Here is a 15,684-nt window from a genome sequence, read left to right as displayed (position 1 = left end):
AGTAGGGTGGCCTGTATTAGGGTAATAACAGTGAAGAAGGAAAGAAAAAAGTGAAAGGAGATAAAATGGTTAAAATAGGATTTAGGGATAGTACAGATACAGCATATGGCACCCAGTAGGGAAAAGAATCAAAGGTAGTTCTCATTTTTTCTAGCCTACAGGCTTAGAAGAATTGATAAAAATGCTCTGGGCAACATAGTTAATTGGTTGGTTGAAGCTAATGAGAACCTTATTTCTCCATCCTTTACGTACCTCCTGAGTATAATCTTCTCTTCCCTTCAAATGCAGGAACATTTTATATGCATTAAGATTTTTTTCACTCCAGCCATTTCTTATATCATTTTTTCTCAACTATATTTGTAAAGACCCAACCCACAATTCCCCGATCTCAATGCTATTTTTCTTTTATTTTTAACTCCTCTAAGCTTTCTTCTAATTGAATTTTTATATCTTATTTTTCTATCGCTCACTGTTATTTCAACTCTATTAAATCTCATACTTCCAATTATTACTAAATACTTGAAACCATTAGGGAATTATCTTTGTACCAGCCCAGCACATCATAATGTGGAGTAGAAGTAATCATCAGGCACCATGGGGATCTATAATTAAATTGGTGACGATGGAAATAGCCAAAGATCTTCCCAGGTCTTTAGTCTTGTTTTGCTGAGATTTTCCTCATTATGTCACTATCTCTGTCTCTTAGGGAAACCACACAAGTTGATGTGTTTAAGAGTAATCTTATAAACTTGGTAGAAATATCATATGCTGTGTCACAACTCCATGTCCTTTTCTTACAAAAGCTGAAACACAAAACCATCTGAAGTTCATTCAGTGAAAATTCTGGAAGGAAAATCTCTAGGAGGAAAAGCCAAGTAAATGACCCTAATTCTCTCACCTCCATTTTCATCTTCCCTTGTGAAGGCTTTTATTCTCCCACTTTGAATTATGCTGGGTGACAAACCCTGGTCCAAACATGAACAATAGGTCCACCCTTGGTTCTCCTTAGAACAGAATAAATAGGTGGCCACTTTGAAAACTTTTCTAAATATTAAGATAGAACAAAACATTAAAGAAAATCACAAAAAAGTACGTTTTTGATAAGATAATTATAATCATACAGCAACCTTAAAAGATTAGATCAATTTTACAAATATGGTTCCTTCCCTTTCAACTCCCTGGCTCTATATGACAGGCATCTCATTTGCCATTACAAAAGAGCCATTTTATGTTATTCTTGGACCAGGATTTAGAAGCCCGATTTAAATGTTTCAGACTAACCAGTCTTCTCATGCACTTCTTGCCTGAGATATAGCCTATCTTATCCATAGTGGATTATTGGATTTTTACAATTCATACAATGAGTTCTCCAAACATTTCTGTCTGAAGATAGAACTGCCAACATATTGAGTCTGTGGGCAAATGATATAAAGGGTTATTATAATCATCATTACAAAATGACTTTAATCATATCATTATAACTCATGCTCAGTAACAATTGAGTAGTTCTTTCCTAGAAACACATACGGAATGAAGAAGGATAAAAAGTAACCCTGTAGCAGAAAATTATGACCTTCTATACTCTGAGCTAGAAAAGAGTTTAATCACTTTTTCCTTTTTCTATAAATAATAAAGCCCAGATAATTTGGGTCAGTGGTTGAGTGTTGAACCATGAACCAAGCGATTACTGATTTGATTCCTGGTCAGGGTACATGCCTGGGTTGCCGTGTTGCAGGCTCGATCTCTAGTGGGGGGTGGGGCGTGCAGAAGGCAGCCAATCAATGTGTTTCTCTCTCATGGATGTTTCTCTCTATCCTTCTCCCTTCTTCTCTCTCTAAAATCAATAAAAACATATTTTTCAAAAAGGAAATTAAATTAAAAGAAATTAAAATTAAAATGAAGGTGACCTAGAATTTGGAAAAGTGACGTTTCATCAGTTCACTTAACCAGATATATTTAAAAGTTTTCAATACTTATGTTACCAATAAAGCTAAAAGGAAATAAATATTCCTCAACATTTTATTTATTTATTTATTTTTAAAATATATTTTCATTGAGAGAGAGAGAGAGAGAGAGAGAGAGAGAGAGAAACATCAATGATGAGAGAGAATCATTGATCAGCTGCCTCTTGCATGTCCCCAACTGGGGATGTGCCCTGACCAGGAATCAAACTGCTGATCTCCTGGTTCATAGGTCAACCACTGAGCCAAACCAGCTGGGCAAACATTTCTCAACATTTTAAATGAAGAAAATCACATTTTTCTTACAAGTGTTAGGATTTTAGAGTCAAAGCATTGCTTATCAATTGTTGACTTATTGGCAGGGCTTAGTGATTTTAAATTCAATTCAATAGGTATTCAGTGGGATAGAAGGCACTATGTTAGATGATAGGTGAATAATAATAAGGCTTTTCAGGTACCTTCAAGCAGTTCATTATCCAGTGGGGAAGACAGAACAAGCATTAGAAACACTCCTAGGAATGCATGTTTTTAAGGTTTGAAAAAGAGAAACTGCAGTGGTTATTTGCATACTTATTGTTTATTGAATCAGTTTTTAGAAATGAGTTTTTTCTTAACACGTTAATAATTCTTACCTCTATACTTTGCTATGTTGCTCTGGTGAATTTAACTTTATAAAGCTCATTTCACTTAGCATTATTACATTTAACAGAGAAAAAGGCATTAGATGTGTGCTAATGACCTCCATTTATAAATAAAATATTGTGTCATAATTAGACAGATGGACTTGCTTTCTTCTTTTGAAGTGATTCAAGAATTTTTCAGATCAGTTATATTTGAATTAAAAATGTGAATTAAAAATTAAAATGCCAGGCAGCTGCACATCTATAAGCAACAGTTGCACTGTGAAACCTTTATTAGATATATATTAGATACCCAAATTTCAAGTTACAACATTTCAGTAAAACACATAATGTTTGGTTTTCATTAATAAAATATTTTGTATATAAGTAGCAAAATATTTGTCAAAATGGTGGGTCTGTCATCACTTCCACTTGCAAAGGATGAAGACTGTCAATAAGTCCTGTTTTCAAGAGCATGTTGGATTTTAATAGACAAACAATAGGTAAAGGGGACAATTGTGAAATAAATGAGTAGAATATGTTTCCTCTGATGTCACTTGAGGGAAAACACTTTGGAAGATCCAAAGGAAATAAAAAAATTTAGACCGAGCCTGTCTGGGTGTGGCTCAGTGGTTGAGCATCCACCTATGACTCAGGAGGTCATGGTTCGATTCCCAGTCAAGGAACATGCCGGAGTTGCCTGCTGGATCCCCCGTGGGGGGCGTGCAGGAGGCAGCTGATCAATGATTCTCTCTCATCATTGGTGTTTCTCTCTTTCCCTCTCTGAAATCAATAAAAATATATCCAAAAAATTTTTTTTCTTACTATGGTTTCTCATAAGAGTTAGGCTTATTCTCTTTGCACTCCCACTGAATTTTATAGATACATCTCTTGTAGCATGTACCACAACGGATTATAAGTATTTGTATGTCTCTATTACTAGACTGAACTTTTTGAGATAGACATTATTTCTTACACAGTTATGTTCTTCTCAATAGTTCCCAATACATGCTTGCTGTTTGAATGTTTCAGAAGTGAGTATTAGATAACGGTAGTTATTTCACAGATTTATTACATTTGAAAAGTATAGAGAATCTTACTGGTCACCTTGTAGAGGATTTTTACTTTACAAGAGGAAAACCAAAGCCCTCAACGTTGAATGACTTTCCCAAAATTACTAGCATGGTGACACTTTCTCTGCATATACTAGGTAGCCCACAAAATATCCAGCCAATAACATGATAAACTTATTCTCCTCTCTCTGGCATTTGGATGACGTAAATCTCCTTTGACTAAATAAAGACTCTACTGAATTTGGATTATTCTTGGCATCTTTTGCTAATCTTTTCTTCACCTTTTCTTCGTGGGAAATGACAGGACTCTTCTATCTCCCTTTCAGTTTAGTGTTACATGACGCTCATCAGAGATAGTGAAGTAATTAGGGATGCAGTACCATCACTATACAGCTGATAGTAAGCTTTGCATCTCCTTTCATCAGATCTAGGATGTGGTTTCTTGAATTTCACTCTTTCTGGCAGGGTAAAGAACATGGATGAAAGCAATTGGATCAGGCACCATCTAGATAAGACTAAAACAATCCTCGTAGGCAGAGGGCGACATTTGAAGTATATACAGCAGCCAGTTCACATTATAGAAGATAGGCCCCCCCTTTGTTGCTGGCAGCCACAATTTTGTGCGAAATCTTGGATTGCAGGCTATTCCTCAGTGATTAGATTTTTGGCTGAGACTTCTGCAGTCACTTCCCACATGCTTTCAGTAAACAACGATTACCTTTTCTTACAGGTGGGAAGCTTGCTATGACTTTTTCTTCTTGCACTTTGTCAGCCTATGTAAATAATGTCTATATTGAGTATTGTGCTTGTCTCACAAATCTTAGGCAGTTTGATCCATTTTTGCCATGAATCTACACTAGAAGATGGGCTTGATATTCTTGGTATTCCATTTAGTTAATTCTGGATTCCAGCTGGGATCAAGAGTAATTTACTCTTTTCTAATGAAGAATTCATTAACTCTATTTCAACCAAATTTATTTTTAAATATTTTTTTCATTGATTTCAGAGAGACAAAGGGAGAGGGAGAGAGAAATAGAAACATCAATGATGAGAGAGAATCATTGATCGGCTGCTCCCCACCAGGGATCGAGCCTACAAGCCGGGCATGTGCCCCAAGCTGAAATCGAACTGTGACCTCCCGGTTGATGCTCAACTACTGAGGCACGCTGGCTGGGCTCAACAAAATTTATTAAATGTCTAGCATGTAGTATGGTCAAACAGGATGGTTATGACGTGAACCTTTACTCTAGGAACATACTGTTTGAATTTTATAGATTTCCTATACCTGTTGCATATTGTGCAATTGAGCCTAATTCATATTACACTAAAAATAGCATGACCATAAAATTTGAGGTGCAAACTGGGGTACTTTTGAGAGTGAAAGGAGTTGCAATTAATAATTACACATGATCAACAGATTAAATGACTGCCCTGGGCAAATGGGAGAGCGTCAAGCAAACTGGAACAGTAACTAGGAAACTAAACACCAGTTTCTATTATAATTGTTTTTTCGCATTTTAAGTATGATAGTTATTAGGGAGCAGGTTGGGTTAAATATAACTATATTATGATAGCTATTAAATGCCAGACACCAAAGTAAAAGTGTACTCATATTTAGTCAGGGAAACAGAATATATTCATATAACTACTTAAAGCAATTGTGTATTGTGGCATGAATATTGGACAAGGAACCAGGAGAGCTAGATCTGAAAATTTGCCTTGAAATTCAATCTCTCCCTTTGTTCAAAATACCCCTCACGTGAATAAAATGATACTAATTCTTCATAGGATGGTATGAGGAGGTGGTAAAAAATGTGACAGCAGCTAACAGAGCTATCAAATAATGAATGCTTGATAAAGGGTTGAGTTTGCTGATTTCCTAATTTAGAGAAAGGCAGCCAGAGTGGAAGTCAGAAACTTATTCTCTTTCTAAAACCTTTCATTATGAAGAACTTTTACTATGACCAATTTTGCCCCATTCATACCTCTTAGTGTTTTGAAGTAAATTAAATCTCAGACATTACATAATCTCATCCATAGGTATTTCTGTATGTTACTAAGGATTCTTTGTTTTAGCATCATCACAATATCATTATTAACCAAAGAAAACAATAATTTCTGATTATCATCAAGTACCTAGTTACTGTCCAAATTTCCAGTTCTCTTATAAATTTTTTCCCAGTCTTTTTTTCTTTAAAAAATTAAGGTCTAAATGAGGTCCACGAATCCTTGTGTTTAGTGAATGTCTTTTAAGTTTCATTTAGAGTATAGATTCTTCCATCTCTTTAATTTTTCCTTGCAATATATTTGTTGGAAAAATTGGGACTTGTCCCATAGAATGTTCTGTAGAGTGCTCCATAGATGGCAGTCCCATGGTGCAGTTTGATGTGGTCCTTTGTCCTCAGTATTTCCCATAAATTGGTAGGTGGATCTAGATGTTCAAATAAGTTTTTATTTATTTTTTTGGCAAGAGAACTTCACAGGTTGTGTTTTGTTCTTTCACCAGGAAACACATAATGCCTGGTTGATTATCTTTTATGACATTAGCAGCTGTTGCTATTTTATTGATATTTAACCCATTTGTTCATTAGTGGTTTTTAATTTATTTCTGATACCATAAAATTAACTTTTTTTGTTTTCAAATATTTTTTATTGATTTTTAAAGAGAGAGGGAGGGAGAGAAATAAAAAGGAATCTCGAAGTGAGAGCAGAACACTGATTGGCTACTTCTTGCAGGCTCCCCCCCCCCCCTCCCCCCCCCTCCGCACTGAGGATTCAGCAGAAACTGCCGTGCCCTATGCCTAACCAGGAAACCTTTTAGTCCACAGAACTATGCCCAAACAACTTAATTAACATGAAGATGTAATTAGTAACATCAGTTATGCCTATATGTCCAAACTTCTAATATTGTCCTATTTCATTTTAAAGATGTGTTCATTGATTGCTAGGAGGGAACAAAAATAGAAATAACTTTATAATGATATAAATTAAAGATGATTAGAATATGATTTTCCCAGACTCTTTTAATATAAATGGCTCTATGGTTTTTATGACATAATAATTAAGAAATAACCTCCTATATTGCTAAATACACAAAAGGTAATTAATAAAGCTTATCTACAGTAACATCCACTAAATTTTTCATTACTTCTTGGCTTCAAATCCCAATAATTAAACCTCTAGCTTATTTTCTAGGAACAAACAATGTATACTTTCTCCAATGCTGTGCTCTTTTGTTATCACTAATAAAATATTGTTATTTTAATTTAAAATGACAGTATGGTCCTATAGCCATAGCTAAGCACTTTGAGTTGCTTTTCCAATAACACTGATTAACTTCTGATGAACCAGTCATATTCTTCCACCCAGTTCCTTGTTAAGAAATAACATGTTATCATCTGACAACTGGCAAAGATTAACAGTCAGCTGTGGCCATTGCATGGTGACTCACCTAGGGATCTAAACCATGACCTTGACCTCATTATCATGCTATTATAACCTACTGAGCAAAATAGAATTCTGAAGACAGGAAGTAAAACATTCTGCTATTTCTGTCTTCAAGCCTACACCATGCACATCTGTGTCCTTTCAGTAATTCCTTTAGCAGGTGTTTTGGATATGGATGAGGAACCAAAGGCAGGATAGTGTCCTGAATATCACAGCTGATTGTGTCTGTTCTCTGGCTAAGCAAACCTCCACTGCCTGTCTAGTGACTAGAGGACAAGTTCAAATTCTTCAGCACAGCATATAAGCTCGTAACATAATTTTGCCACAACCTATTTCTCCAGCTTTATTTCTTGCTACAGCTCCCTGCTTCCCTCTCTTCACACTCCAATAACAGTAATTTTCTCATGATTTTGTGACTGTTCATGTAACCGTGCAGCATATATCTATTGAGTCCCTATAATATATGACAATTTGATTGGCCCTGGGGAAACTGGGTTAAAAGGCCTATTCTTTGACCTGCCCTTAAAGATTTCTTGATCTAGTTGAGGGGACAATGAAATAATTGGCTACAATGCTGGGTGATGCATGCTATCTGTCAGCAATATATGCACAGTGACTATGGCAAACAGGTAAAAGGAGAAAGGGAGGAGGAGCATATGGTGAAGACAAAGAAGGGGACTGACTGAGTTATGTGAGAGTAGGTGAGGTGATCTAAACGGAGGGGATAGAAAATCAGAGCGATAAGAAACTACACGTTCAGTGGTTGAAGAGGGAGATGTGTGGGTAGTCTGGGTTGGAGAGAAGGCTAGAGGTAGGCAAGAGCTGAATCCCAAGTGAGAGTTTAGACTTTAATTCTCTGTGCCGGTTTCCCTTTCCAGTATGAGTTTTCTCTTTCTCCTGCCTAACCAATGATGATGACATGGAATCCTCTCCCCAGAAATTCGTTCAACAAGTATTTGTTGGAACCCCTATTATGTTGATATATTCTGTTTTAGTTGCTTGGGGGAACATTAGTAAAAATCCTGCTCTGTCCACCTGCTTATATTCTAGCAGGGGGAAGGTGATGATCAATGATAAACATAATAAGTGGTAAGTGCGATGGGAAAAAGGAAAAGGTTGGGTAAGGTAAAGGAGATTGGAGTGACCAGGGAGTGGGTGGGGGCAGTCTGGAGTAATTAAATAGGATGGATAACTGAGCAAAAATTTGAAGAGTGAGCCAAGTGAATATCCTACTGAAGAATGTTCTAGACAGTCGCTCTTTATGCGGTGTTGGGAAAAGACTATAGAGCTGCAAGGAAAGAAGCAGAGAGATCTGTTTGGAAAAACTGTAGGAATGCCAACCATCTATGCATATTCGTGTGCAGAAGAGCTGTATGATTCCAAGCATTGGGGGCCAGCCAGATATCTAAGCAGAGTACTGGGTCGGTCCTCAGTAAATTCTAGTGATGTGACTATTTAAAAAAATTTGTAATCCTCACCTGAGGATATTTTTTCCACTGCTTTTTAGAGAGAGTGGAAGGGAGGGAGAAGGGAGAGAGAGAAAGAGGGAGACAGAGAGAGAAAGAGAGAGAAACATCGATTGGTTTCTCTCCAATCGATGTGGGAGAGACACATCTTTTGGCTGCCTCCTGTCCAAACCCTGACCAGGGCTGGGGGTGGAACCTGCAACCCAGGTACGTGCCCTTGACTGAGAATCAAACTCGAGACCCTTCAGTGCGCCAGTGATGCTCTGACCACTGAGAACCACTGGTCAGCGGGTGATGTGACTATTTTAGTTTAGATATGCCTCTTATAACTTAAGAAATTACCAGTAAGTAGCCCTTACTCTTGTAAAAGCGAAAGTCTACAGACTCACAGGCTTCGGAAGCTGGTGCTCCTATAGAAACTGAAGGACTTGTATTTTAGAATTAGTCTATGGCCCGTCAAGACCTTGAGAATTCAATGAAGATGGCCAGTTACTTACAAAGTTAAATAAGAACAATGCAGTTTTAAGTTCAAATGTGTTCATATATTTGAGGGACATGCCCACGTAAAACCATAATGCCATACAGGATACAGAGAGATGTGATAAACATTTTAGGTAAAATAGCCAACCAGAACAAACAATACATTTCTAAGGTCCCTACTGTAATAAGGTCTAAAGATAGATATTTTGGCCCAGCCGGTGTTGCTCAGTGGTTGAACATCCACCTATGAACCAAGAGATCTCGGTTTGATTCCTGGTCAGGGCACATGGCGGATTGCAGGCCCGGGTTGTGGGCTCGATCCCCAGTGTGGGGCGGCAGCTGATCAATGATTCTCTCTCATCATTGATGTTTCTATCTCTCACTCCCTCTTCCTTCCTCTCTGAAATCACTAAAATATATTAAAAAAAAGATGTTTTGAAGATACTTTACTTTCTTTAGTTCTGAGCATAGCAATCTTATATTAAATTGGGCCTACTACTTTGAAAAATAGCCCTTTTAAAATTCTGTGATATTATATATATATTTTAATCCTCACCTGAGGAGGCTATGTTTATTGATTTGAGAGAGAGAGATTGGTTGCCTCTGGTATGCACCCCAAATAAGGACTGAACCGGCAACCCAAGCATGTATCTCGATAGGGAATTGAACCCAAGACCTTTCAGTATAGGGTCAGCACTCTATGTGATATTCTATCTATGTGATATGTAAGTTTTTATTTTGAGAAGGTGTATGACGATTTTAAGATTACTTACTCCTAAGGATTCCCTTTATTTTTTTTTTTTTTTTGAAAATATATCTTATTGATTTTTTTTTTACAGAGATGAAGGGAGAGGGATAGAGAGCTAGAAACATCGATGAGAGAGAAACATTGACCAGCCGCCTCCTGCACCCCTCCCACTGGGAATGTGCCCGCAACCAAGGTACATGCCCTTGACTGGAATCGAACCCGGGACTCCTCAGTCCACAGGCCGACGCTCTATCTACTGAGCCAAACCGGTTTGGCTAAGGATACCCTTTAACAGGAAAGACACAAATAGTTGTAGTAAAGAAATGTAAAAAGGAAACACAGCAATAGTAGTAAGCTTACTCATTTCTGCCTCAGTCCTATAAGAAGTCAGATGTCCCAGTAGTACCTGCTCATGCACATGGCATTTCAAATGCTGGCACTTTCTCCAGACAAGTGAGAGCCAGTAGGGGTGCAAACAGACAGCTGCAGGCACGCCAGGCGATGCGGCTGGTAGAAAACAGTGCAGGGCCCAGGATATGACTCTCTGCTGTAAAGGAAGCCAAAGTTGTCCAATTTGCACAACCGCTTTTCAGTTCACATTTTATGTACTCAAAATAACGATGCTATTTTCATCTCAGAGTTTCAGCCTCAGAGTGGGATGTGTATTCTGACTTCTGTTTCTGCTTGGGTTGATAGTCGGCTGGGGAATGGAGGTGGTGTGACTTTAAGTCTGGCTCAGAAATAGTTGAATAAGGTCGAATAGTCCACCTATCCTTCTGGTTATTTTTAGTGCTGCTCTCCTCCCTTTTAAAGGAGCTCTTAGATATTTTAGAGGCACAAAGGGTTTCGTAGGCTAAAGTCATAGGTATGTGGACTTACTGGTACTTGTCATTGAATATTAGTGGGAAGGAAAGTGTGACTATTAGAAAACTCGACATTTCAATTTTAGGTTAAAAAAAAAAAAAAAAGCTCAGCCTCCCTAGAAGTGTTCTTTGTACTTCTTTTCCACTTCCCAGTTTCTCCTCCATGATCTATTCTGCAATGCGCATAGTGTAGTTCTCAACCTTCACTATACGGTAGTCACTTGGAAATTTTAAGAATATAGCCATGACAAGGGTCCTAACCTGAGCTTTGATCTAGGGTTGGATCCAGGTGGTATTTTAAAAAAGTGACCCAGGTAAAAATTTTTTAAATCCAGGTAATTTTAATGTGCAGCTAGGGTTGAAAACCCCTAAGGTTTCAAGCTGGAGTGAAAAATATCTAGGTTCTACCTGGCTGGTGTGGCTCAGTGGTTGAGTGTCAACCAGGAGGTCACGGTTCAATTCTTGATCCGGGCACATGCCTGGGTTGCGGGCTCAGTCCCCAGTGCAGGCCGTGTAGGAGGCAGCCCATCGATGATTCGCTCTCATTATTGATGTTTCTATCTCTCTCCCTCTTCTTTCCTCTCTGAAATCAACACAAATATATTTTTTAAAAAATCTAGGTTCTAGATGCAGTGCTGCCTGGCTGATTTTAGTACACAATTTCCAATAGGATGATGAGGTTGGATTAGAGATTTATAAAAATTTTCTAACTCTACCCTGGTGGATGTGGCTCAGTTGGTTGAGTGTCATCCCATGAACCAAAAGGTTGCCATTTCGATTTCTGGTCAGGGCAGCTGAGTGATGTTTCTCTCTATACCTCTCTCCCTTTCTCTCCCTCTCTAAAATCAATAAACACATATTTTAAAAAATTTTCTAACTCTAAAACAAAATTAAATTGAGATTCATATGGTATCATCTAATATGCGCAGCTCCAAAGAGATGAAAATGGAATTATGTGGAGTATAAGAGTTTGATTTGAATCCGGTGAGTAATAATAAAATAAAATAAGCACTTAAATAAACTTTTCCCTCTTCCCAGTTATAAGGCAGGGGAGAAAAGAAACATAGAAATTTAAGCTTAGAAATCACAAGAGACTCTAGGGCTGCTTTGTCTGTTCCCAGCTCTCTTAAATTGGGATCTACTAGTAGTCAGATGGTACCTGGGGAACAGAGGAGGAGGGACAGAACTGACTACACATCAAGAAGGTAAATATAATATAAACCCCAAAGGGCTTACATTACTCATCAGACCATAATCTGGCCTGGCACTGTAACAGGCGAGTGTGGAAGGCGGGGTAGGGGTGTGTACAGATACTAACCCCCAACTCTGTCATCCACTGCGCTTACTGAGAACACCCAGGAGAAGGGTGGTGCCTGGCCACCCATCCCCAGCCAGGTCGGCCCCAGCCTCACCTCTACCCTCCTCAGCCTGCTCCCTGCCCTGCCCCATCCAGAGGGTGGTGGGGCGGCACCCAGTCCCACTACCTTCTCCAGGAGCTGCTTTTCCAGATGCCCTCGACCTCTTTCCCGAACCCATCCATCTCTGTGCTTTGAAAACCAGACTCTAACCCGGTCCCCTAGCTTCGGTCTCCTCTCTAGACTGGGCTCGCCTAAAAAGACCTAAGCCCTTGGCCCAAGCGCCAGCTCACACTCAGCCCGCCCTGATCTTCAGTCCTTGTACCCTCACAGCCTACCATGTCCTCACACCTCTCCCGGGCAAATCCTAACTCTCCAATCTCATCTCCCCACTTCCCCACGCTCTCTAAGTCTTCCCCTCAGTACCTCTCCGGGAATCTCCCCCATCTCCCCCCGCCCCCCCCCCCCCCCCCCCCCCCCCCCCCGGTTTCCAGAACTTCTTCACCTCCCCCCTCCCCTCGCCGGGCACCAGGTCTTTGACATCACCTGAGCTTCCAGCTCGCTCACACTTCCTTTGCTCTCCACCCAAGTAACCCCATGCAACTTCCAACCCTGACATCCAGGACCTCCCCGAGCTGCGCTCTCCCTCCTTCCCTCCAGGACCCCCCACGACACCCCAGCAGCCCCTCCACGCGCTCAGCTCACACTCTAACCTCCAGCCCCACACCAGGGCGCTCTCCTCCCCCACTGTTCCCGCTTTTCCAAAAACTGTGAGCGCCCTTACTTCCCCGTTACACCCCATCTCCGGACCTGCTATCCCCCCCTGGTCCCCACTCCTTTACCTCCTGACTTGACCCACTGGGCGCCCCCACCTAGCTCACACCCCCCCCCCCAACTCCCCCTCCCGCTTCACTTTCTGCACACCCCGGCCCTCAGCCCCACCCCTCCCCTCCCCGCCTCTTCCTGCCGGGCCCCAGCCGCAGATCGCACTCGGGAGGGGTTGCTGCCTCCCGCGGGGCGCCCGTGGGGCCTGGGCCTGGCTGCCGGGAGGTGACGCGGGCCCCGCGGGAGGAGCCGGGAGGCGGAGGGAGGAGGCGGCGCGGACGGCGGCGGCGTAGGGAGCGAGCGGCCCCCGGCGCCGACTCCACGGACTTAGGGGGCGGTGGCAGCGGAGGAACCTCGGGCCGCGCGTGATGTGGGCGGAGAGGCACCCGACCCTGCGAAGCGTCCGAGTTCGCTGGGCCCCGGGACTGTCGGGCGCTAGCCCTGGTCGTCCCTCCTCCGCTTTCGCTTCTCCGCTCTAGCCCCGAGGGTCCCCGGCCCCGCGTCCCCCCCCCCCCCCCCCCCCGCCCCGGGAAACCAGCCCCTGCGCCCCCTCCATCCTCCGCTCCCGCCTCGGGCCCCTGCGGCTCGCGGGACGCTGCCTGCCTCCCGGCCCTCGGGGCGAGTGGCGGGGACCCCCGGGCGGCTGGCTCGCGGCTGCCGCTCTCCCCCCCGAGGGGCGCGCGCCCCCCGCCCCCGCCGCGGCCGGACACACTCGCGCGCCGCCCTCGCGCCCGCTCCCTCCAGTCACCCCACCCCGAGTCCCCGCCGCCTTACTCCTCGCCCTCCCCGCCGCCCCGCGCACGCCGCGTCCGGCCCGGCCTCGCCTCCCGCGCTCCTCTCACCCGAGCCGCTCACTTGCCAGCCCTGCGCCCCCGGAGGCTGGAGAGACGCTTCCCGGAGCGCGCTCCCCAGCCTCCCCCCCCCCTGCGCCCGCCCTCCCCTCCCCTCCCCCCGCTCTTGCTTTCTCGGGGGCGGGGGGCTGTCGCCTCGGATTGAAGGCCATTGATTTGTATGTATTTGTCCCGGCGCCGGAGGCTGCCCCAGCCGCCCGCGCGGGTGCCGCCGCCGCCAGCGGAGTGGCCTCCCCGCGTCCCTAGGGCGGTCAGGCTCCGCCAAACATGTCGGCTCCGGTCGGGCCGCGGGGCCGCCCGGCTGCCACCCCCGGCGGCCTCCCAGCCGCCTCCGCAGCCCGAGATGCCCGACCTCAGCCACCTCACGGAGGAGGAGAGGAAGATCATCCTGGCCGTCATGGACCGGCAGAAGAAAGAAGAGGAGAAGGAGCAGTCGGTGCTCAAGTAAGGACCCAGCTCCATCTTCCCGCCTCCCTCCCTGCCCTCCGCCCCCACGGCGGCTGCCCCGCGGCCGCCCCGCGCGTCCGGGATCGCCGCCCTCCCTCCCGCCCGCGGCGCCCGGGCCACGAGGCTGCCGCCGGCCGGGCTGCTGGCGGGGTGTGAGCGCGGGATGGTGTGTCGGGGAGGGAGGGAGAGAGGGAGGGCGCCGAGGCCGGCGGAGGCGAGGGCGGCGAGCCGGGGGACGTGGTCATCTTCCCGAGCGTCCTGCCTGAGTTCCCCGCGGGCCGCCTCGGCTCCGGGGCCGGCCCGGGTCGGGGCTGAACTCGGCTCCGCGCGCCTTCCTGGCCGCCGCCCCCGCGCGGAGCCGGGACCGGGGCGACGGATCCAATATGGCCGTGCACAGGTGCCCGGGCTGGCCCCGCGGAGGCGGGCGGGGACGCGGGCGCCGGGGGCCCAGTCCCGCGCTGCCGCAGGGCGGCTCGGCCCCCCGCACTGGGAAGAGCCGAGTGGCCCACGGTCGCCGAGGGCAGGAGGGCGGCGGCGCGGGCGAGGGGCCTGTGCGCGGGGCGCCTCGGGTGGGTGTGCGGCCGTCGCCATCTTCAACCCCTCCCCCGCGGCCGGCTCCAGCACCCTGCGCTCGGCTGCGCTTCCTGTTTGCAACTAGGAAATCTGCTTAATCCTTACGAGACTCTTAAGTCTAAAGAGACTCCCGTTCCTCCCACGACTGCAGTTTGGGGTGCTTCCCACTCACAGCCTCGGCTGCCGGGGTCTGGCCGCGGGGGCAGAGGGACCGCGGCGGCGGCCAGGCGTCGGTTCGCGGCGGCAACTTCAGCACCGGGAGCTGTCCAGCCGGAGCTGGGCGCCGCTCGCTTGTTAGTCTAACAGCCAAGCGATCTGTTTCTACAGGTTTGCTTTTAAATGCTTTGCGGTGATTTGATTTCTCCGTAACTGCGAGAAGGAGATTGTGCAGAGGATGTGTAACCTTTTTATGTTTTTTTTTTCCAAACTCAACTTTTTTCTTTTTACTGGCATTTTCACTAACGGATGAACTTAGTACAGTTTCTATGCCGAAGCGGGCCGCTCTTTTGTGTGCTATCACATTTACTTTCCCATGTTCTCCACAGGAACACACCGCGGAAAGTGTAGAATTCCTCTATGCAGGAACGAAAGCACTAACCTCTAATCATGTAAATTCTAAAAAACAGGTTGTTGAATTCAGTAGTCTTTTAAAAACATGTATTTTTCTCTTCCCTATGATTTTATTTTTAAAAAAAATGCATTTCTTACTGATTTCAGAAAGGAATGGAGAGGGAGAGAGAGATAGAAACACATGTGATGAGAGAGAATCATTGACCGGCTGCCTCCCGCACCCCCCCCACCCTGGGGATGGAGCCCGCAACCCAGCCATGTGCTCTGACCGGAATCCATCCGTGACCTCCTGGTTCATAGGTCGTCCCTCAACCACTGAGCCACACTGCCAGGCCTTCAGTAGTCTTTAATACACTTACAAAGAAATAATTTTCTGCTGTTATAATTACAGTATTTAATGAAAAA

At 44.7% G+C, this 15,684-nt stretch overlaps 1 protein-coding gene across 1 annotated transcript in view; it reads left to right on the top strand.

Moving 5' to 3' along the window:
- Positions 1-13,834: 13,834 nt before the first annotated feature.
- The window catches only part of RIMS2 (regulating synaptic membrane exocytosis 2), a 353,913-nt gene continuing 352,063 nt past the window's right edge, over positions 13,835-15,684 (top strand). Inside the window, 2 exon segments of the mRNA XM_070392355.1 lie at positions 13,835-13,992; positions 13,994-14,133. Coding sequence (XP_070248456.1) covers positions 13,957-13,992; positions 13,994-14,133 — 176 coding nt within the window. The 5' untranslated portion in view covers positions 13,835-13,956.

Source organism: Myotis yumanensis, unplaced genomic scaffold (genome assembly GCF_028538775.1).
Source record: "Myotis yumanensis isolate MYYU_CA2020_CCGP unplaced genomic scaffold, mMyoYum1.0.hap1 SCAF_15, whole genome shotgun sequence".
NCBI classification, from domain to species: Eukaryota; Metazoa; Chordata; class Mammalia; order Chiroptera; family Vespertilionidae; genus Myotis; species Myotis yumanensis.
Note: the sequence above shows the minus strand (reverse complement) of the source record. Positions and strands in the feature narration are given on the sequence as shown.